Here is a 22557-nt window from a genome sequence, read left to right on the forward strand (position 1 = left end):
TAATGTTGGATATTTTAAATTATTTGGTTCATTTAGTCGAACGTATGACGTAAAAATATTATTGTTGGGTTGAGAAATAAGACTAATATTTAAAACAATTATTTTATTTTAACTTATTGTAAAACTCTGTAATTGACTAACAATTAGGGCCTTGAATGTAAAACTATTTTTGAAAACAGCTACAGTATAATGAAGGCCTCCATAGACTGAAACAACAGTACTAGACTTGAACCGGAGCGGCAGCGGCAGTTTTGACCATATCCATACATTGTCAGCTGTGTTAAACACATCGACAAAAACGCGTTTCTAGTATGCAAGTAACTTGCTTAAGTAATTAACAATTATTTTTAACGAAAGTTAATATCATCATTTTACAAATCTAAACAAATTATAATTAGTTGGAACATAATAGCACAGGTGTCAGGCCTTCCACTATGCAAGTAGCTAAGAAGTAACACAATAATGAGATGGAACATAATAGCACAGGGCTCATAAGATAGGTGTCAGGCCTTCCACTATGCAACTAGCTAAGGAGTAACACAATAATGGCAAGTGTGCCTATGGTGTCTTTTTTGAAGATAGATAAAGATAAATGACAGTGTATTGCGCAAGTGTTGCCCACTTATAAGCAGCTGCAGCTTTCGAAATCGGTCTACTTTCCCGATCGGTCCACTTGTCCAAAAAAAATCCGTTTTACAAATTTTCAAAGGCAATTTGTAATAATAAATAATGCGTAATTGCAGATTGCCATGGAGTACATACATTTTTTATATTTTTGATAATGATGGCCAGTTTAGAAAAAACAAAATGAAGTAGACAGTTGGTTTTTAACCGCCTTAAAAAAAAGGAGGAAGTTCTCAATTAGACTGTATTTTTCTGTATATAATTATGTTACGCGGTAACTCCGGTTAGTGAACCAATTTTAACGACTCTTTTTTGTTGGAAAGAGGGTACCTCAGTAGTCCCATTTAAATTTGGATAAAATATTCCACCTCTAAGGGTGGCAAACTAGGGGGTGAATCCGGTTTCGCGCACTTTCCGGTAACCGATTTGAAACTTTTGAGGTCGGTTTTTAGTACTCTGTACTGAGATTTTCTGAGTAGGCGCATCATTAAAGTAGACCTATAGGGAAAGTAGACTGATCGGGAAAGTAGACTAAATGAGAAACTAGACCAAACAGGAAAGTAGACGAAATGGGAAATAGATAAATCGGGAAAAACAAGTGGACCGATCGGGAAAGTAGACCAATTGTACCGAAGGGAACTACACGACTATTTAAAATTTTATGAGTAGCTTAGTTAGTACTTTAGTAGCAGTAGAGCTCCTTGCGGAAGAGTTCGTCCAGGGAAGTACTGTCACCTTACCTGTTTCTACCGCCAAACAGTAATGTCAGCATTACTGTGTACCGGTTTTGAAGGGTAAGGGTGCTGGTGAAATTACAGGCACATGAGACTAGTCAAATTGTCTCAGGTTGACGGGCGCAGTGGCAGTGCCCCTCAGAATTTTGCGATTTTAAGCTCTGAGTGGCACTGCAACTGTTATGGACAGGCGTGTAGCTGATGGTAATCAGGTGCACGACTTGTTCGTCCCGTCACTTGATATTATCAAAAAATATATGAAAACGGGCAACCCTGCATATTTAATCTTACTCCGTCTTCAAAAAACAAAGACTTAAACTCATCGACTGTACGTATTGTAAGTCAATGCTTATACTCCATAAAATCGACTTAAATGCTAGTGTGACGTCACACTTATATGCAAGTATTTGAATAATAGAAACGCGAAGTAAAATGTAGGATCAATATGCATATAAAGTCCATGGATTAACATCTTCACAATAACACTTAAAGAAATTCGTAAACTAAATACACTCTTGACAAGTATCTAACATTTTTGACAAACAATATTTCTTTACAATTTACACATTAAAAACACTCATTAGACTCTAGGAATTCACTACAACATCTTATATTTTAACCACAAAATACGTAATTAAATTTTCAAATTTTTTTAAATTTTAGCCTTCCAGCGCTAGTAAATACAATCAAATTTTCTCAAATTATCCGTTTAAAACATATCTATTAATTATCTGTTAAAAGTTAACGATAGAAACATAGGCGACACTGAGTCGGAATGATCGAATAACATGAGCCCGACTTGCGGGCTAAACCTGTTCGACAGTTTGTCGTATTGACAATACAGCTGTTTTATGCCAAGTGCGACTGTTATATTTATAATTCATACAGGTAGTCACGTGTCGCCGCGACAGGTCTGTGTCAAAACCGCCAGTGTTGCTAGTCTCACAATAAAATTGGGTTTCAGCATTTCAGTAATACACATTTCTACCGTGTAATGGCATCAGTGTTGCCATTACACGGCAGAAATGTTTATTACCCACAAATATAAACTGGTACCACGGGTAGGTTATTTGAAACTTAATTTTGACATTGGTAGGCATATACATCCAATAGCAACACTTGCTCTGAAGCTTATCATTACCCATTAATCACACTCATATCGTTTAGGATAGGTAATAAAAATATTTATATTGACAAAGAATCGAGAAAAAACAGGGAATAAGTAATCCCTTGGCTGTCTACTCATTAACGCGGAAGGTATGACGCACGTACTGTTTACACAAATTAACCAAGCAGAAAGCTTTATAAATCCAATGCGTAGTCACACAAGATGCAATCCGACTGCAATTGAAAATGTGCAGTTGTATCGCACCACTATTAGGCTCCAGATTGCTCAAATTTTGAATTACCGTTTTTATATCGGGCGGGTGTACTCATAGAAGCTGCAACCATAGTTAAACTAAGGAAAACACAGACATTTTGCCAACTTACTTACTTTAAATTGGCTGGTGCACAAAAGATAAATGCAGATGTAATAAACATTTTGACCAAAATAGATTAACATTTGATTATTATTTTGGTCCATTAACTCTCATTATTCTCCAGAATGCGCCCCGGCAAATAAAAATCTCCATGTCTGCACATATTGAACGGTTACTATAAATAAAAAATTGTTTCTATAAATAACCCAAGACCTGAAACACCTGTTTTGAGAAAAGAACTACTTCATGTAAAACATCATTATTAATAATTAAAACTTTGAAGCTTTTCCGGTGAACATCCGAGTTAATCAGAAGACAGCACCAATTTGTACTTTGGAGACAAGACTACATATTGATATGAATTATTTATAACAATTAACTCCTAAGTAAAATTGTGCGTTAAAAAGGCACACTTATTTAATTTTTTACTTCGCCTTCGTCGTGGTTAAAGTTGACAGGATACTTCAGGGTTTCTTGCAAAAAATTGTGCCAAACGCTTCGCCTATATTTATTTAGTATAAAATATATGGTTGGCGTTCCATTCGGTCGTTGACACAATATTATTAAAGAACAAACCACAAACGTGTGTCACTGGCATAGACTTAGTACTTGGTGCAACGGGCTGGTATCCGCAACTCGACGACAAAGCGCCTATTTTGCGTGTATATAGGGTACCTATATACTAAATCTATGGTCGCTGGCATACTTACATACCAGTTGCAGGCAATTGTAAGTTAACTAGCATATTTATACAAGTAAAAGGCATGCCAGTAAAATGGCGTGTTAGATATCAGTGGAAGCGTGAATCTTCGAAACTTAGCACACGGCCAGCTTGTCTGTGCAAAGTCAAGAGCACGTCAAGCTTTACGCTTAAGACTTAAATCCAACTCTATGCCGCTTACGATAAGAACGGTCCAAAGTGTCAACCTTGGCGTGCTCTTGACTGTACTCATGATTAACAATAATCACTTTTAAATGTGTAGATATTTTTAATTAGTTCCGTTCAAGAATTTTATTGACTACAAAATTCCGCGTGTCTTGCCTTGCCTCTGAAATCAGCCATAAGCTTTTTACTGTAGATCAACCTATACTGTAATCAAATGCTGAGAATAATCACTGTACTCGACAAGGGAATTCTATTCTATTTTTAAAAAGGATGGCTTCTCTTTTAAACAAGGGAATTCAAGGCCAAAAATGTAAACAAACAACTGCCAATGTCAAAATGACATCTGCTAGATTAACAATTTTTTCATGTTAATGTGTTTGATAAAAATAACGTTTTGATAATATTTTATTTGGACATGTAAGTAATTTAGCACTTTTTAATGTCATTTTAGACGTTTTTACAATAGCATAATTCTTACATATTTTTTGTAACGGCAACACTTTTGTGTTATCTCTGATTCCGCCGCCAAGTACAGACTGACATAGCATTCAAATTAAGTTTAATATTAATTAACTAGCTTAGTCTGATCTCAGAGTCAATTGAAACAGATCATTACGAGAATACCCTAAATAAACATAACACTTATATAATAAGCTTTAAGTGAATATATAGAATTTATTACGTTTTGTCTTTTAAACTTCTTAGCAATATTGAACCTTCTGGCAACAGCATTAGTGAATAACTATCATTTCTTTGGTACTTTCCTCACTTTGGCAGGCTTCGGCTTGATTGCGACTTTTCTCTTTCCGGGTAAAACGCGTTTTATAATTAAATCTGGAATATATAACAAAAATTGAATTTAATTTAATAAACAAATAAGTCTTTGGCGATTATGGTTTATTTCCACAGACATATATCTAAATAGACGCCGCAAGTGTACCTACTTCGCGTGCCCAATGTATGTAAACTATAAACGCTTAGTTGCCGCTGCTACGCTTCAGACTGCGTCCGGTCGTTATCGTAGTTAAACATCTATCGAAAACATGAAAAATGCCTAATTGTGCCATTAGAAACTGCAAAAACACAATAACTATGAATAGATGTATAAACAGGAACATTTACTTCCACAGTTAAGTCATTTTGTAATTAAAATATGCAGTTTATTTTAAAATCAATTATTTTCATTTTGAATGAATTTGGAGAAAACAAATATTATGTCGTAAGTGTAAATAAATAAACGAGTGTTTGCATGCGGCGATTCGTGATACATTTTTTTTGATACGGCTTTTACTTGGTGCGGTACACTTGTGAGGCTTCTTTAGTAGGCCATGAATATCAAACAAGCGATACTTTTGTATAATGCATTCAGGTTCGTGCTACAGCCGCTTCGTCATGTTTTAAGTCAAATTTTAAGATTACTGATGTTGTCCCCACTCCCAATAAAATATGAAATAAACACAGGCATTTATTTATTAAAATAAATATAAATATTTTTTTTAGTAAAATAAATAAATCTTGTCTCCGATGTGGAATTTCCTGGGTTTAATTCCTACCGCGGTCTGCACCATGCGTATTTATGTGTCAAACTATCATGCATGCAGCAATGGAATGAAGGAAAACCTGCATTTCGGAGAAGTATCACAAAATTCTTAGAATAAATGTAAAGTCAACCCTCAACACTTTGGGACCCGTACCCACCAGTGAAACTTATGTCGCTTGACTATTACGATAAATATACTCCGAATCGAGAAAAGTGGAGATGTGTCTAGAGCCGTGTATTCCGAATCTAAGGGTCGTATTCTAGAACTCTATTCAATGCTCAAGTCAGGATTGCACTGGCAACACAAGCACTGGAAATACGACCCTAATGGCAGGGCTCGAGTATGATTTCGAGTGCTTTAAACCATACTCAAATCCTGACTTGAGCATTGAGTAGAGTTCTAGAATACGACCCTCAATCTGTTAATTTTAATCTGAACTTCGATAAATAAGAAGAAATACTATTGCTTCTTTTTACACCTCTTCTCCCTGATTTGTTAGTTGAACTAATTTAATTTAGCATGATATATAATACACTTACCACTATTTAATCTTGCGTCTAACTTTATTTTTGTACTGTAAACAACAAAGAAATTTAAATTTATTATTTTGTATTTATTACACATGATGTATTTATTACACATGAGAGATTTGAATACGAGATTGGATAACCAAGCTAAAAAGGAGCTGGGCATGACATGTTGCGTGCGTGGTACTGATTAGACGGAATATATAGAACCAGTAGTAGCAGTACCACTCCTTGCGAAAGAGTTCGTCCAGGGAAGTCTTTACCTATTTCTGCTGCCAAACAATAATGTGAGCATTACTGCTTTACAGTATTGAAGGGTAAGGGTGCTGGTGGAATTACAGGCACATGAGACTTGTCAACTTATATCTCAGGGTGACAGGCGCAGTGGCAGTGCTGGCAATCTTTGCAATTTAAAGCTCTGAGTGGCACTGTAACTGCTGTGGTCATGCATGTCGCTTAGCTTATTCGTCTGTCATATGGTTAAACAAAAAAAAAGAAAGCAACAAAGGAATGTTGTCCAAAAAATGGTTATAGAAACCTGAATAATCTATATAAACTTCATTACTTTTTTCCTTCAGATTTTTCGTGTTATGTTAGTATAAAAAATACGTGGGCGTTATCTTTCTTAAGTGGGCAGTGAGCCAAAAAGTTTAGGAACCTATGTGCTAGGCTTATACTTATAAAAATTAAAAAATTTTAATATAGCCAAAGGATGATGTAATTGCTTTTTTCCTTCTCCACCGCTCGAATTGTGCATGTGCCAAATTTGCGTTTATTTTCACTGTTAACATTTTTCTGTTATGTATTTGTTTGTATTATCGAATAAATTAATCGTTTTTATAAAAACCAAGTGATTACAACAAATCAAATCGTCAATGTGAAAGTGCAATCATTTACTTATCAATAATGTTTACAGCAGTGGATCAAATATCCGGCGGTCGGATATCCTGCTATCCCACCTAGGTGCCCGTCGTATATCCGGATATCCGGCTATCCGGCCTAGATGCCCGCCGGGTATTCGGTATTTGGCCAAATCACTATCCGTTTCATCTCTAGTACTTTGTACAACAAAAAAATTCATTTCATAAGTAATGTCATAAGTAATGCACAAAATATTCATAATTATAACAAAAAAACTACATACAATTCAGATTGATAAGCAATAAAGAAGATAAAGTAAGAATACTTACGTCTTTTGTCTTTCTATGTCAGCCTTATTCCTTCTGTTCAACTCCAGTATCTTCCTCTCTATAGGAGCTGAAACATTATAATTATAACAGTTTATATGAGTTCATTATGTTCTACATTTCTTTAAGCTTTCAAATATTATTCAAAGCTTGCATTTGTATAATCCATATTGTTAGTTGCAATTAATTTGAATTTTTTAGTACAAACTATTTAAACAAATTTTGGCCCTGTATAAAAAAACTATATGGCCCTGATAACACACACAGCAGTACTTTTGAACAACTACCAAAAGTAGATTACAATTTTGCTTTGATAAAAGATATTGCATACTTCAATTTGAAATAATCTTGTTTATAGAAAGATCTACCTCATTTACTGGTAGATGACAAGTTGCTTTTTCAGACTCTGAAATGGTGGATACATCAATATTTGATGTCAGCAAAAGAAATTTGCTTTTTACATTTTGTAACATACTGAACACCATCATTCAATATAGCAAAAGAAGACTTTTGGAAATTAAGTTCCGAATGATATGGATTTTCCGATTTCTGACACACATTCAACAACTAAGTCTGTTTTTTGAGTTCTGATTTATGCAACCGTTTTATTGAAAACAGTAACATCTTTGTAAACAAAAATAACAAAATTTGTTTTAATTATCACGTCTAGTTAAGTATCAAAAGGAAACCTGTTGGTTTTGGCCTTTTTAAGGATAACACTTACTCAATTTAGACAAATCGCCTTTCTTAGCTTCCTCTTCATGCCATTTCACATGTTTGACCAAACAGAATAAGTATTTAAAACTTTGTGAACATTTCGCACATGCGTACATCATTTCACCTGACTCTGTCGGTTTTTCTTCAGTTGTTAAGTTTTCGTTATGATCATTTTTGTCACCGAGATTTATAACTCCCCCAGGTAGTATTTCCAATGTTGGCCAACTTTCTGTGTGATTTGGTTTTGTTATTATCTTCAATTTTTCTATTGTTTTATTTTTTTGTAGTTTTTTGTCGGTTTCCTGTTTCATTTGTACCGGTACTTGCTGTGGAGAGAAAACATTATTTTAATGATCCTTAGATACAGAGAGACCGGCAAAAAAATGTAGAAAAAGTAATGCATGTTGCTTGCTTACCAGTTCCAATCAATTTCTACAAGTAAAAAAATCTATTTCCAGTATAAGCAGAGAGATGACAACTTTTTTGTTATGTAATTTTATTACCAAAATTTAAAAAAACAAAGCAAGAAGTGCCCGACTATTGACACCTCAACCCAGCCCACTAAATAAGCTGAACTAAAAACCGCATAACTCCATTTTTGGATGAAATCCCTTATTTACTCTTCAAGCGCAATATTGGGCAATTAAAGCTCAAAACATAATTTCTGTACTCTAATTTGTTATAAATAAAGATACAATACAGTCACATAATTACTTCTACTAATTGTTTTTTGTGCCTACTCGAAGTTTACGAATTTAGCAGAAAAACAAACAAGAAAAATTATAATACTCACTCCAAACTCAGACTTGGCACTTTCAATGTTTTCCGACACAATTAATACGCCAAGATCATTTACGTCTTCCGACTTTATAGAAACCATGCTTCCTATGTTGGATTCTTCATCTTCCACTACACACTGATCATATTCCCCATCAATAATACAAGTTTCAAAGACTTCGTGAGATTCTGACATGTATTCTATAGATCTGTCTGGCTGAACATCCGACATGCGAACTAGAGGTACATTCTCCAGGTCTTCGCTCTCCATTACGGCCCCTAAATACTTAATTTAACAAATAATTTACAAAACAATGAACACTTTATTTGTGAACTCCATTTCACACAATGTATTTAGTAATTAAAGACGAATTCCATATGTCCTATATCTAAACAGTTGTATTTGTATTATATTACAAACATATAATACGATTTTTTTAAACTTACGAATTAAAACGAAATTCAATGGAATTTTACAACTTTCGATATCGACATTTGACGTTTTCATTTCTTGACATTTTAATGCCTCGCATTTAGAGATGAGATTAACTGCTATATTCGCATAGCACGCTAAATGCTAAATTTTTATAGCGCGCTATTTAAAAAGTGCTAAAATTAGAATTTTTAGCAGCTCAAGATCGTGTGATAGATAATGTAACGAATGGAAAGAAACGTGAAATAGTTGACGTGCGCTAACTTGTTAAGTATAGCATCTATGGTCTGTCTATAGAATAGTTTAGTTTTTTATGGTTAGTTACGACCTACTTCATTTGTTTTGTAACTATTACATAATATGGTGGTTACAGGTTATAGACGATAAATCAATGAGCTTCCCTTCACATTTTAACAATTTACAATGTGCACAAAACTTTACACTGGTTAATTACAGTAATTACACTCATAATAACTTATAATAACGCACACACTCTTACTGTTATATACAAATATTACAACGACTTATTAATTAAACAAACGCTAAACTAACTAAATACATCCAAGTACTTAATTATATCTTAATTTAAATCGCTTCACCGGATGAAATTTTGCTAACGTTCCTTCCACCATTAGCTCAAAATCGTACTAAAACGTAACCAAAATTGTAATTTATAACATAACTACAATTATAATACTTGCTAAGTGGTAAATGTAGCATTAGCGCTTAGCGTAGCGTACTCAAACGTGAAATTTAACATCAATAAACCAATCAACTATTCCGCGTTTCGCACCAAACGTTAAATGCTACAATTCATATGTGAAAGTATTTCACGTTATAATTGTTTCAACCAATGACAAGAGCCGCAATTTTCACATAGAATGTAGTGCCATCTATGAAATAAGTAAGTAAAGCGCGGATAGATTGATGGTATGGCATTGAAATATTGTAAATTTATGTCACTAGATGGCATTTGGTTTAATTTTTTTAACGTACTCCAAACCAAAGTGTAAAAAGCTCGTTATAATTTTAGTACCTTTATGTCTTTCAAATTCTAATTGCTATAATTATTTTCTAATTTAACGTTATAATTTGAGCTATATATTATATTAACCACCTCTACTCGCATTTTTTATCTATCCTCTAAGCTCGCATTCACTGTTCACTACAATTTCAATGTCAAATCGCGACATTTCCGTTCCGGTCCATTACTAACGGATCGCATTGATGCCTTTGGCTCTACATTCAAGTATCTATTTATTTTAATATTGTTTAGACTGATTATTAAATTGTATATTAATTATCACACAAAGGGACTCCTATTACGTAATTAAAATATACATATAATAATAATAAATATTTAAAAAAAATAAAAAGCAGTAATTAATTATATATATACCACACGCAAAATAGGCGCCTTGACGTCGAGTTGCGGACACCAGCCCGTTACACCAAATGCCAAGTAATTATATACATATAATTTATTACTGCGAATGAAGGGATTATCAAAAAACTATTGAAATTGAAAGCTTTTTCTTTATTCAACATGTCTACACAAAGATAAAATAAACTAGAACATCTTGAAACACATAAAAATATTTTACCCTTTTAGGATTTCTTTCGTCGTTTTCCGCATTACTATGCGGAAAACTTGACACTGACTTTAGAGGCTTCTGTAGATTCTGCTATTCAATTCGAATTTCAGGAATACTATGTAAGAAAGTTTTAATTGCCTCCATGGCCGGGAGAAATATTTGTATGGCCTACATTTATATTGGATACCTAATATACAATTAAATATAGTTTATGTATCACCTAAATTAACTTGCACTATTAACCTTAATTAAAGTTATATAAACATACAATAATTTCACTGTTTGCGATAGCCTGACGCATATCTGCGAATAAAAGGTTATTTAATAAGATTGTATGTATTTAGGTTAAATTTTTATACATAATAAATTTATCAATATGGCTATGAATGTGCGCATTATTATATTAGAAGTTTTCATATAACATTTTGAAGTTGCAAAACTGTTGGCTTATTTTTAAAATTGATAGGAGATACAGAGAGCTGGAATTGGACCATAATGTTACATATTCTGCAACAGTATGAAAATAAATAATTTTCACAAGTTAATTAATTTTCATTCGTTAATTTCAAAATTTACTGTTCTGTAACTGAAGCACCATCATTATAATTCCATTCATGTGAGGGAAAATACATTTGAATCAGTGTCTCGTAGATGTCCACATCAATAGGCATGAAAGTACAGAAGATAATCTTCTCCATTCTCTCTACCTCCCTCTTATGTTCATGTTTTTCCAAAAATTTTCTTGCAGTTCTTAATGCAATGTGGGCAGCCAATCTGTTTGGAAAGCCGTAAATGCCTGTAGATATGCATGGGAAGGCGATGGATTTGAGATCATGTTTTTCCATGCAAGCAAAACTATTTTCGTAACATTCTTGGAGCTTAGTTTCTGAACCGTCTTGAGGCCCAACTGTGTGGATTACATCTAAAAATCAAATATATTTTATTTTCGTAAAACAGTTCAATTTCCTATTAAATTTTTTTTAAATATGGCATTTTCAATATTTATATCAAATCCTTATTTGATATAAATATTATTCTCATAATGAGGTATTATAGGAATCTGACCATACTACAGGTATATAGGTATTTTTCGATTATTTTTTATTCAAGTAAAACTGAAGGGTGGACCTCTATGGTACTTGGAAAGTTGTGCTAATAGAATATCCTGTATTGCAACTTACATTTAGCTGGTAAATTGTAACCTCCAGTGATTTTTGCTTGTCCTGTCGGGCAACCTCCCAAAGTGTTACACTCTTGCTGTAAATTTAAAAAAATCATATTATATAACCTTCAATAGGTGAGCATGGCCTCTAATGAACATTAATATTACTACTCGTATTATTCATTAATGGTGTAAATTATTTACATCATTAACAACTTAACATAACATTTTTAGTACAGGAACAACTTAACGTAACACAGACAAAATTGTCACAGTTTTATACATACCAGCTCCCGTGGCATAGCTGTAGCATGCATGCGTAGCCACGCATGATAGTCGCGACGCGCGCGACAAAATTGGAATGGCTGTCTCAATCAGATTTAATTTAGATGGCCAATAGCTTATTTCAATTATATCGCGCGTGTTGCGATTATCAAACGTAGCCATGCTACGGGGGCAGTTAAGCCAAAAACTGTCTCTTATTAGGTTAGCCATTTGTATAGCTTAACCTGATATATTTGTTTAGAACAATTATAATTCTAAAGTACTAAATAATTATTGACATAAACACCATGATGAGTCATACTTGCAACAACTGATTGCATAATGAGGAAAAATAAATTTAATTCACAGTCACAGAAATATGTATGTGATGAGCAACCACACATGCCGACTGTACCTGCAACATTGGACCAGCAGCCCGGTGGATTGCACCATCTACACCACCTCCTTTTTTCAGCAATGAGTTTGCAGCATTCACAATTGCGTCCACCTGAAATTTTAAAAAACAAATACTAGTTTCTTGTAAGGACGCCTCACCACTGCTAATGAGATAATATGGCCTTTGACCTTAGGTTGTCCTTTTTGGACGAAAAGAAGGAAAAGTATGAAAACGGTTGGTAACATAACTTTCAAAGATTGTGGCCAAGTGACTGTATTTTACTCTAAAATAATTTATACATATGTATACAATTATTTTGGAAATATTATGTCTGAAAACTTTCATAACCAAACTGGATTTGAATGTTAGCAGATTCTCAACCAATAACAATAGGAAATTGCACTTAATTTTGAACTAAGTTGTATTATTTTTATTGAACTTTTTACGTTACTTCATTATAATTTTTAATTTTACCTCCAACTTTGTGATATCCCCTGTATAAATAGCCACCTTCTCCAACAGCTGTTTGCTTAAAGCCTGGTTAAGTGTTATTTTTTTGAATTCGTTCAAATCGTCCAAAGTAGGCTTCTTCGCTTCCAAATTTTTGTGCTTAATCGAATAGATACGCCAAGACTGAATTGTATCCAATGTAATGTAATCATTTTTTTCAAATCGCTTTCTTCTGTCTTCAAGGGACATATTTAGAAGGCGGACCTTTTCAGATTCCCAGTTTAAATTAGTAGTCATTTTTGCTAACGAATAAAATCTGTTTTGGGGATGAGCAAACACAGACGCGGCCTGAGAACGAATTAAATTGCAATAAACAACACTATATGGGACAGTAGAATTACACAAAATTACGCATTTCGCCGGTAACATTTTGACGTGATTTTTGACTTTGACAATTTTTTTTTTAATTTATTAAGACTGGCAAAGCCATCAGCTTAAACATGACAATTGATGACATTACGCTGTTCCTTTCTACGTAACAATCACAGACTACCACAGACTATTAGATGCAGACTACGGAGAAGATACTACGTGTAACAATGCCAGTGTCATGATCACAGACATATCTAGATAGACGCCGCAAGCTTAGACCATTTAGCACGGGACCTGGCAAAGCGCAATTTTAGTACCTACTATATTAATTCTGCTAGAAGCGAGATAAACACGCACAGCACAATTTTCTCACTCACACACACTCTTGGAAAAAATTAGATGTCTTTATGAATGGACACTAATTCAAACTGATTTATTGAATGAATGAAATTAAGACATCCTAAATTAACACAAATATAAAAAGTTAATAGATTGCAACAAAGTCAATACTATATTTTTAAATTACAACAACTAGACATATTTAATGTGGTGTTTTTTTATTTTATGCATTACAGCATAAAATCCTATTTTATGCAGCCTACACCCAGCATAAATACGAACTTTAAGAGCATGAGAAGTGAAAAAGTAACTTTAGAGGCTTTTGCAGGTACTGCTATTCGGCGAGTATTGTGGATATACCATGGTTTTAGTACCTAATGGGAAATACAATGTAAGTTTTGCCTATTACGCGGAGACTACAGAAACCTTTCATATTAACCATTTGTTGCAGACCTGCCATTAATGATGTGTCGATTTTTTTGATTCTGTTCCGATATTTCGATCGATTTTTTGCTTTTAGTATAATAATATTGTCCGCACATGCACCTATCATATTAGATATTTTGAAGCAATATGGTTCAAAACGAAATCGATTTTTTAGTTACGTCGAAATAATGTTGATTCATTGTTGTATGTGGTATCCCATGCAATTGACTTCAAAAGATGGTAACCCGGAATCTGTCAAACAAAATTTTTCCACGTAACTCAGGCGTGGGGCGTCGTCGAAATATTTAAAATAATAATCAAATACCACCTCGTCAATGGACATGGTAGCCTAAACAAATTCTTCGGGAGTGCTAGTATACATTTCATTAGAGCCCCACATTGAGTACGGCCAGGTACGCAACGAACACCCTTGTCACTTTTCACCGTTGCTATAGCCGGTCTTTGTTTCATACTATAACGTGTTCATTATTTTACAAAGAAAGTGTTATTTCTGAGTTTTGTTGCAGGATGAAGACGTTGACTTTCTTCTTGGTGGCCTTCTTGGCTATTTCTGTTAGCTTTGGTGTGGATAGGAACAATTTTAAGACGTGCGATCAATCTGGTTTTTGCAATCGGTTAAGGAAGTTTAAGCCGGAGAAATCTCAATATGCAGTGAATTTAGATACCGTTATTGTCCACGGGAGTGTTTTATCAGCTGAAGTGAATACTGTGGACACATCTACGGAAAAAAAAATCATATTGGTGAGTCTTTAAACTTATTTTATTACGTGTTTGATAGAAAAATTGTTAGCATATTTTTTTTAGGTCTAGGTTTGGAATTATGCCAAGCTATTCTTGGAATGAGTTAGTATTTCAAATCTCTGCAGTTATGTTGCATTGATAATATGTAATCATATTAAAATTATGCTTTACTAAATTAATACTACATTTAAATTAGTGCCATTTTATTTGTGTTTGAGCCTACCATTGAGCAATCATTCCTATTCTTTACTAGGTTGGGCCAATGCTCGAAAATAAATAAAAAACTAGAATTTTTTCAGGTACTGGTTTTGTCTTGTTACCAATTATTTTCTTTCAATGGTATATTGTTGGGGATAGTGCAATTACACATAACTAACATTTGATTATGATCAATAATTTAGGCGTCAAATCAAATTCGCGTAATTGTTGTATCAACAAAATTAATGTGATTTGCATAAATCTGTTGTTATCAGTCCATAGACTACAAAAATTAATGCTTACTGTGCAAAAATGAAAGTCCTAGCTATTGAAATAACAAAGTAATAATGTTAAATACTTCTCCTGTGAAATTTGGTTTGGTGGCGATACGTACTATTTACCAATACTACACATGCAGATTTGCACAATCCCCGATAATTTGTTACAAAAATATAGTTAAAACATGCAATTTCTTGCTCATTCTCTGGAGAATCTATCTATCTATCTATCTCTATGTCTAAAAACACCATTGTTAATAAAAATAACACTTATGAAAATAATTTGTTCACTGATGAAATAAAAAACAATTAATATGTGCGATTTTCGCAGTGGCGGTACGCTCTACGTCTATCAGCGCTAAAAGATGGCACATTCCGTATTGAAATGGACGAAGCAGATCCTCTATATCCCCGGTATAGAACTCAGCTTTCCCTGAATGGAGAACCTAAGGGAGATAGGTAAGTAAACTGTAAAAATTTATTGCCCATTTTTAATTGTCTTTTGGTGTCTCTTAAGGCTTTCTGCATACGCTCATCTCTGGTGGCCAAGTTTTGACAACTCGGTGTGACCCCAAAAAAAAAAATGAAAAGCAAGATTATAAAAAAAAATAGATAGATAATTAAAACAAGAGACTTTAATGAAGTTCTTCACTAGCCCAAACTATAATATAAAAAGTAAATATGACAGTTTTGTCATATTTATAGTGGACATTTGACAAACATAGGGAGTTTAATGTAATTTTGGATAGAGAGGACTTGATTTTATTACTATTGTTCATCAATCTCCACCGATTATACTAAGTTCCCTTCTACAGTGTTGTCATATCCATGTAACCAGAATAATGTCTGTTTGTTTAGTTGTGTGATTTTTACTACTGGTAAGTTAAGGCTACACCGACAAGAGCATGGCTCTTAAATAAAATGAATGAATGAAGTTAAGTGACAGACAGCCCCTAAGGGCGCGCTCCCATTATGTCGTAACGACAGATAGTCATGCAGTTGAAAGTGTCGTGGCGTGTATATTTAAATGAAGTGGTTCACATATAGAACAACACGATTAACTGTGATGGGAAGAGCTGGCACGACAGTCGTCAGACAATAAATAAAACGTCACGATAAAAATTTGACGACATAATCGCAGCTTCAAACGATTCTGTCGTACAAACGACAAGGCAGTTGCTGTGAACCGATGAATTGTCACGACAGTCGTTCAATGATAAAATAAACGTCTTTGACACAGTCACGGTAGATAGTCGTGATATGGGAACAGGCTAAACGCGGCAGTCGTCTAACGATAAATAAAACGTTACGACATAATATGAACGCACCCTAAGGCCCCATGTACATTAAAATATACATAACATGTGAAGTGATTCAGACCCAGACAATATTATCCCTCTTCACGTAAACGCCCAGTGTCCGTAGCGCTATACGAAAACTTTATTACAAAAGTAATTTGTAATCAGGGCTTAATTTCATTATAAACCTTTCAGCTAAGACAGTATTGCAAGTTGTGTCTGCATATAGTGTTTTACACTAATACTTAGGAAGATATGCTGCTCATCCGATACCCAAATTACCACTGTAATATATAATAAATCGAATAAAAAATATTGATAAAATAGATTTATAAAGAGTGTGTGAGCAGGCAAGTGGGTACGGTCCTACTAAGGCGAACTTACCATTGAGGATGACGTAAAAAAAGGCCAGGTCAAAAGAAACCTTAACCAACAAGCATGTATGAAAGACTGATTTATTTTTTCGTGTTGATGGGGTAAAAGGTATGTATCAGAACCATAGCAAGTGGAGAGCTATTGTCTTTGCTTGTCGCCCTGATGGGAAAAGGGCGTGCTGTATATGTATGTATAATAAAATGGTTGTGTTCGTTTCAAGTGTCATAAAACATTTTATTGCCTAGTTAGAACGAAGGGAAATTGTTAGTTGCCAGTTAACTAACACTTTAGTTATTGGTTAATTAACTGGAGGAAATTTGATACACACATCACGCCTTCCGTCTTCACTGGGGTGGGCAGTGACTATGGACCTCCACTTACTACTCTCCAGACAAACCTTTTTCACCTCCACTCCTATCAGTGTCATCATACATGCCTGATTATTCTAGGTATTTTAAACTTGGCCTTTTTAAGGTCATCCCCAGTCTGATCGAGATATGTGCGCGCCTCCATCCACATTCGTTCTATAAATTTGTGCACAATCCTTTAATAGCACCACAGTCACGATAAATATCGAATATAGCCTAATATTTAATTTACAATTTTGTTATCATCATTTAATGATACCTAATTGTAAATTAAATTAAAGATAATATGTAAACTAGATAATATTCCCAGTCTCTATACCGTAGATTTAGTAAATCTATGCTCTATACAAAGAACTGAAAATGAATCGGCAACCAGGTTGTGACAATAATGATAATTATAACTCTTATTCAGTTTCTCTATAAGTAAACAAAAATGAGCACCAATGTTATTGTTAATTCGTCATAATTACCGATTTCTTAGGGTTTTGGCGATTGCTACAATTGGAAATAAAACTACTTTTTTTAGGATCCAAATCCTTTCTTTTATGAAAAAAAAACGAGATTTACACCTGATAAAAAAATTGTTTAATTTCGAATTGTTATAATTACATTGTAAACTTGAAAGTTTTTTTTTCTGTGTTCTGTTATCAGTTTTATGGGATCGATTTTTTTTTATGATTCTAAGTAATGGGACGAACAAGTCGTGCCCCTAATGGTAAGCGACACGCCTGTCCATAACAGTTGCTGTGCCACTCAGAGCTTTAAACCGTAAAGATCTGAGGGGCACTGCCCATTACTCTGAGACATAAGTTGAAAAGTCCCTGTAATTTCTCCGATTTCCTGTAGGACCAAAATATGATACGTATTTTTCGTAATGAATTCTAGTTTAAGTGACCTTGGGATTCATATTAATAATCATGTAATCCATACATGGAATTTCTTAGTTTGAGATCAACTGGCTAAGCATCTAAAGGCCTATCTATGTACACGGCGTATTTTATACGCGCAGAGGACGCGCTGTTGACACGCTGATGACGCGCGTTAACGCACGATTCAAACGAGATTCAGTAGTAGACAGTAAACCTGCGCACACATTCACAAATTCAAACGAGCCGTAAAACGCGCGTTTCACCCGCGTTTGTGAAACGTGCATTTACGGCGCATACTCTCAATAGTAGCACAGTGGCGTCGGTTGAGACAACACTGCTTACGCTAACTTTATTAGTGATTTTAAAAAGAAAAAAATGTAACACAACCCCTCCCCCTTTCCTCAGTCTTGCAACGCGATGTTTGATTCGATGCAAACGCGCTTCGAACGCGCGTTCACATCGCGTATTTCGCGCGTTCATATCGCGTATTTCGCGCGTTTGAATCGATACAAACGTAACAATCTGCTTTTTGAATAGCTTCGGCGCCGTAAACGCGCGTTCAAAGTGCGTTCGTGAAAAGCGCGTCGTCTGCGCGTATAAAATACGCCGTGTGCATAGGCTCTAATCTAAGCTCACTATTGCTGTTAAAATGGTGCTGTTTTTACTGATTGTCTTCTCTCTGTATAAAAGTTTAAAGGTCAAGTCACGTTTTTAAAAGGAACACTGGTTCAAAATGACAACACTGTCAAAAGTTTGACAGATAAGTGTAATAATACTTGAAAACGTCACATTGGTTAAACTCTACCGGTCATTCGTAAGGCAGATTCCCTTGAGAAGAATGAGCAGGAAACTCTAGGGGTTGCTCTTTACTCTGCCTCCGTGGCCGAACGGTTACCAAGCCGGACTGCCATGCAGAGGTCCCAGGTTCGATTCCCGGGCCGGGAGAAATATTTGTATGGCCTACATTTCTTTCTCTCGTGAGTTTGGGTTTATTGTGTGCTTGGTTTGGTTAACATAGGGTTTCCCTAGTGCAGCTCTATGTTAAGTGTTTGCGTTATATTATATGTATTATTAGTTGTATAAATGGCAATACTGGGCCGCAAAGACATAGATATGATCGATTACCACGTTTATAAATCCACATTTTTTTTACAGCTTGAAATTGGTATCAAACATAAACGGCCAGTTGACTGTCAAGAACGGCCAAGGTCACAGTGTCGTCATCACAGCTGAACCCCTTAAATTCGAGTTCCTCGACAAGAAAGGAGACGTAGCAGTTGTTGTGAACGAGAATTCTCAGCTGCTGGTTGAACCTTTGAAGGAAAAGGGAAAGAAAGCTGTTGAGAATGATGATGAAGGATCGTTGGCTGTGGAGGCAGTAAGTGATATTTTTATCTTTTCTGGTCTTTTGTGGGGAAGTTCAAAAGAGGGTTGTGGTTTTTTTCTTTAAAGTTAAATATTGCATAACATTACATCTGTAGAGCTTAGACAATCATATATACACTTTTAGCCAAATACTTTCGGCAGACCACTTCGCTTGTCGAAAGCGACGTAGCCGAGTCGCGATTCACAACCGAGGCGCTTTGGTCGATTTCGGCTGCCAACTACCGTCGTCAGACGACTCACTATTTAGGCTTTATTGAGAATGGCGGCGGGCGCGGGTGCGTCTAAATGAAATATACGTAGACGCTTGTTGTGTTCACAGTGGCCGCGCGCGCCAGCGCCTGTGTCGAAGCGGGCGCGGGTGCGGATGCGTGCGAACGGTGCGGGTAGATTTATTGGCTCGGTCCGCCTGTACCTATCGCAATGCTTGGTTCGTTTGTTTGGTTCTGTTTGCGATTTCGATGTGTAGATCTACCCGCTCGTAGCCGCTTCGGCACTGAAAGGGAAGACGCCAATGCGTCCGCATCCGCCGCCGCGCCCGCGCCTTCACTTTAAATAAGCCCTTATACCGGGTAGCTTGCCGCCTTAGGCGGGTAAGCAAGAGTCGCATGACGATTGATCAGATGTCCAAAATGTAAACAAAGGTGTTAATAGAGCAAAAAAAACTAGTAGGTAGTTTCCTATTTTAGATGATAATAAACGTTTAGAACTTTTAGAACTCTTTTAAAGCTATAATCCGACAAAATTTAGAACAATTCATGTTTTGCAATATGTATTTTTACTTAATTTCGTTTAATACAATAATTATTTTAAAAGACTCTGTTTAAGGTCGTAAATAATTTTATGACACTGATAACACAATCGGAGTCAAAAACATTTTTTGTGCCGCCATTTTGCCGTGTCATAGATGTCATTCGTATTCCGCGATACGGGGTTAGATTATGTGCGTATGTGCTTTATTTTTATTAAGATACAAAGAAGTAGCCAGTAGCCACGTTGAGACGACAGACACTGGTTCCGAGGACAACAGTAGGGTCAAGTATCTTTAATTGTGTTTGTACTGTCTTTATATCAATGTTAATTTTAAAAAGTATTTTAACGTGAGACAATGTATGTGAGTCGCGCTTAATAAGTTAAGTCAAGTGTAGCGTCACACCTGACGAAAAGTCAGCGGCGTAATTTGATGTTTTCTTTTTTTTCTGAGATCACTATTTTGTAATAGAGATGAACTGAATTTTCAACAATGTACTAACATTTTCATGGATAGTACTTACATTTCATGGATAGCACACAAAAATGTCAGTACTTTCTTGCCGTAGTGCTTATATATTGATTCAAAATAGACATACTTTTATTGGCACAATACAATAACACAAAACCACACAAAAACAGTTTACGTACAAATAATTATTTGACATATAATTACAATTAGAATTAAAGTAAACATACAAAGTAGATAGTCTGGTATGGTCTGTGTTGCAGCGTCATGCCAACACAGGACTTAACTCAGTATATGCTGCAGTAACATACTACAGCACTAGTTCTCAGTAAGCGCGTAGAGCGCCAGCGGTAAACGCAAAATTAAAAATATATAAATACTGCTATGTAGCAGTATTAATTATAATAATATGTAATGATACTCAATGTAATATGTATTACATTGATTATTATTATATATTATAATTAATACGTAAGTAAATAGAATTAATTAATACGCAAATAAATATATAAAAGCAAGGTAAGATAAATAATAATCAGGGATCGGTATAGGTTTTTTTTTTTTTTTAATTTATTCATTTCAAAAACATTAACTATTTTATTACATTAACGCTAGGTAAAAACTTAATGGTTTAACCACCTAGCGATAAGGTAAGGTAGAGTTTTTTTACCTAAACTTCGAGGAACATAGACTGCAAATGGAGATTACCTTACGACAATATTTTTTAAGTACTGGACCGGTTCGGGATTCGGGAAATAACTTAAGTACATTAAAAATTGACGTAATTGGGGACAGGCAGGTACACACTATTTATCTTAATTGTGCTACACAGTAGGTCGGATCAGCGATATTGCGGACATCGGATTTTTTTCACGATACCTCTCTAAAAAATCGAGATGCGAGATGCCTCGAAGCTTAGGTAAAAAAACTCTACCTATTCCGATCCCTATAATGATAATATAAAAATTCCTATATACTAAAACCCAAATATAATGTGATTATAGGGTTATACTCCGTCAGCGAATCTTTTACCCCGAAAATCCAGGAGCAACATGGCCGCCCGCTGGCTACTAAAATATTCAATATATGTAAATAATTGAATTTTGTCAGTACGTTGTTTATACTTCTTTATGGAAAAGCAGTAGGCAGCTACTACACAGAAAGCACTTGAAAATTGCGCTGTAAAACTAATAGCAGGTTTTTTCAGGTCCTTATACCAAAACGAGGTACCCCGTAGTAACATATTATAATTTTATATTTACGTTAAACGTCGTTACTGTCAAAGAACGGGCTAATATTAAGAATTTGATCCAACTATCTTATTGCAAAACACGTGAAATTATAGTATTATAAAAATTGGGCGATTACAGTTGTTTAGGGTACTAAAAATATCCCAAAGATACGAGTGGAAGTTCTAAGCCAAAGTTCAATATTAAAATTACGTAAACATCTGAATAGCGCGTTTTAGAAAATAACCGGTCAATGCCATCTAGCGTGGTTTTGCGTAAACTACATACATTGGCCTAGTGACGTGTTACGGAAAAAATTCCATTTTGAAAAATTTATATTTTTCCCCGTTTGACAGTGACACCTGTCAAAAATTGAAGGTACTAAACTCTATTTAGAAAATTACAGTTAGCAATGTTTATGCAATTTTATTTTAAAATTAATGCTAAATAAAACATTAAAGGATATCTAAATTGCCTAAACTTAAAAGATCTGCCTATAACTATTATTTATTATGCGTAGGCCTATTAACTGCCTCCGTGGCCGAACGTTTACTATGTTGAACAAAGAGGTCCCGTCCCCGGGGTTAAATTGTCGAGATTTATTTCTCTTGTGAGTTTGGATGTAATTTGTGTGACTATGGCACCCGCAATACAGGGTTTCTCTAG

The 22557-nt window shown here is 34.9% G+C and overlaps 3 protein-coding genes across 3 annotated transcripts in view; 1 reads left to right on the top strand and 2 right to left on the bottom strand.

Moving 5' to 3' along the window:
• Positions 1-3820: 3820 nt before the first annotated feature.
• LOC113233656 lies at positions 3821-8748 on the bottom strand. Its single transcript, XM_026468826.1, has 5 exons — positions 8491-8748; positions 7705-8023; positions 6984-7050; positions 5806-5840; positions 3821-4559 (listed from the first exon to the last, which is right to left on the bottom strand). The coding sequence occupies exons 1-5, from the start codon at positions 8743-8745 to the stop codon at positions 4471-4473; spliced, it is 765 nt and encodes a 254-aa protein (XP_026324611.1). The 5' UTR covers positions 8746-8748; the 3' UTR covers positions 3821-4470.
• A 1894-nt stretch (positions 8749-10642) lies between these two features.
• On the bottom strand, positions 10643-13160 carry LOC113233629 (macro domain-containing protein RSc0334-like). The gene is made up of 4 exons (XM_026468788.1): positions 12800-13160; positions 12344-12436; positions 11684-11759; positions 10643-11424 (listed from the first exon to the last, which is right to left on the bottom strand). The coding sequence occupies exons 1-4, from the start codon at positions 13070-13072 to the stop codon at positions 11075-11077; spliced, it is 792 nt and encodes a 263-aa protein (XP_026324573.1). The 5' UTR covers positions 13073-13160; the 3' UTR covers positions 10643-11074.
• A 1023-nt stretch (positions 13161-14183) lies between these two features.
• LOC113233515 (neutral alpha-glucosidase AB) overlaps positions 14184-22557 on the top strand; it is a 35296-nt gene continuing 26922 nt past the window's right edge. Inside the window, exons 1-4 of the mRNA XM_026468638.1 lie at positions 14184-14325; positions 14440-14674; positions 15482-15609; positions 19216-19438. Of these exons, the coding sequence (XP_026324423.1) occupies positions 14441-14674; positions 15482-15609; positions 19216-19438 (585 nt within the window). The 5' untranslated portion in view covers positions 14184-14325; position 14440. The remainder of the gene's footprint in view (positions 14326-14439; positions 14675-15481; positions 15610-19215; positions 19439-22557) is intronic.

Source organism: Hyposmocoma kahamanoa, unplaced genomic scaffold, assembly GCF_003589595.1.
Source record: "Hyposmocoma kahamanoa isolate Upper Pololo Valley unplaced genomic scaffold, ASM358959v1 79, whole genome shotgun sequence".
In the NCBI taxonomy this organism is placed as follows: Eukaryota; Metazoa; Arthropoda; class Insecta; order Lepidoptera; family Cosmopterigidae; genus Hyposmocoma; species Hyposmocoma kahamanoa.

Coding starts and splice junctions, on each gene's coding strand:
- LOC113233656 (XM_026468826.1), bottom strand. CDS start 8,745: ATGGAGAGCGAAGACCTGGAGAATGTACCTCTAGTTCGCATGTCGGAT. Junction 8,024..8,490: donor GTGCCAAGTCTGAGTTTGGA/GTGAGTATTATA, acceptor TTCTCTCCACAG/CAAGTACCGGTACAAATGAA. Junction 5,841..6,983: donor GACATAGAAAGACAAAAGAC/GTAAGTATTCTT, acceptor TGTTGTTTACAG/TACAAAAATAAAGTTAGACG.
- LOC113233629 (XM_026468788.1), bottom strand. CDS start 13,072: ATGACTACTAATTTAAACTGGGAATCTGAAAAGGTCCGCCTTCTAAAT. Junction 11,760..12,343: donor CTGCTGGTCCAATGTTGCAG/GTACAGTCGGCA, acceptor TTAAATTTACAG/CAAGAGTGTAACACTTTGGG. Junction 11,425..11,683: donor TTACAATTTACCAGCTAAAT/GTAAGTTGCAAT, acceptor TTTGATTTTTAG/ATGTAATCCACACAGTTGGG.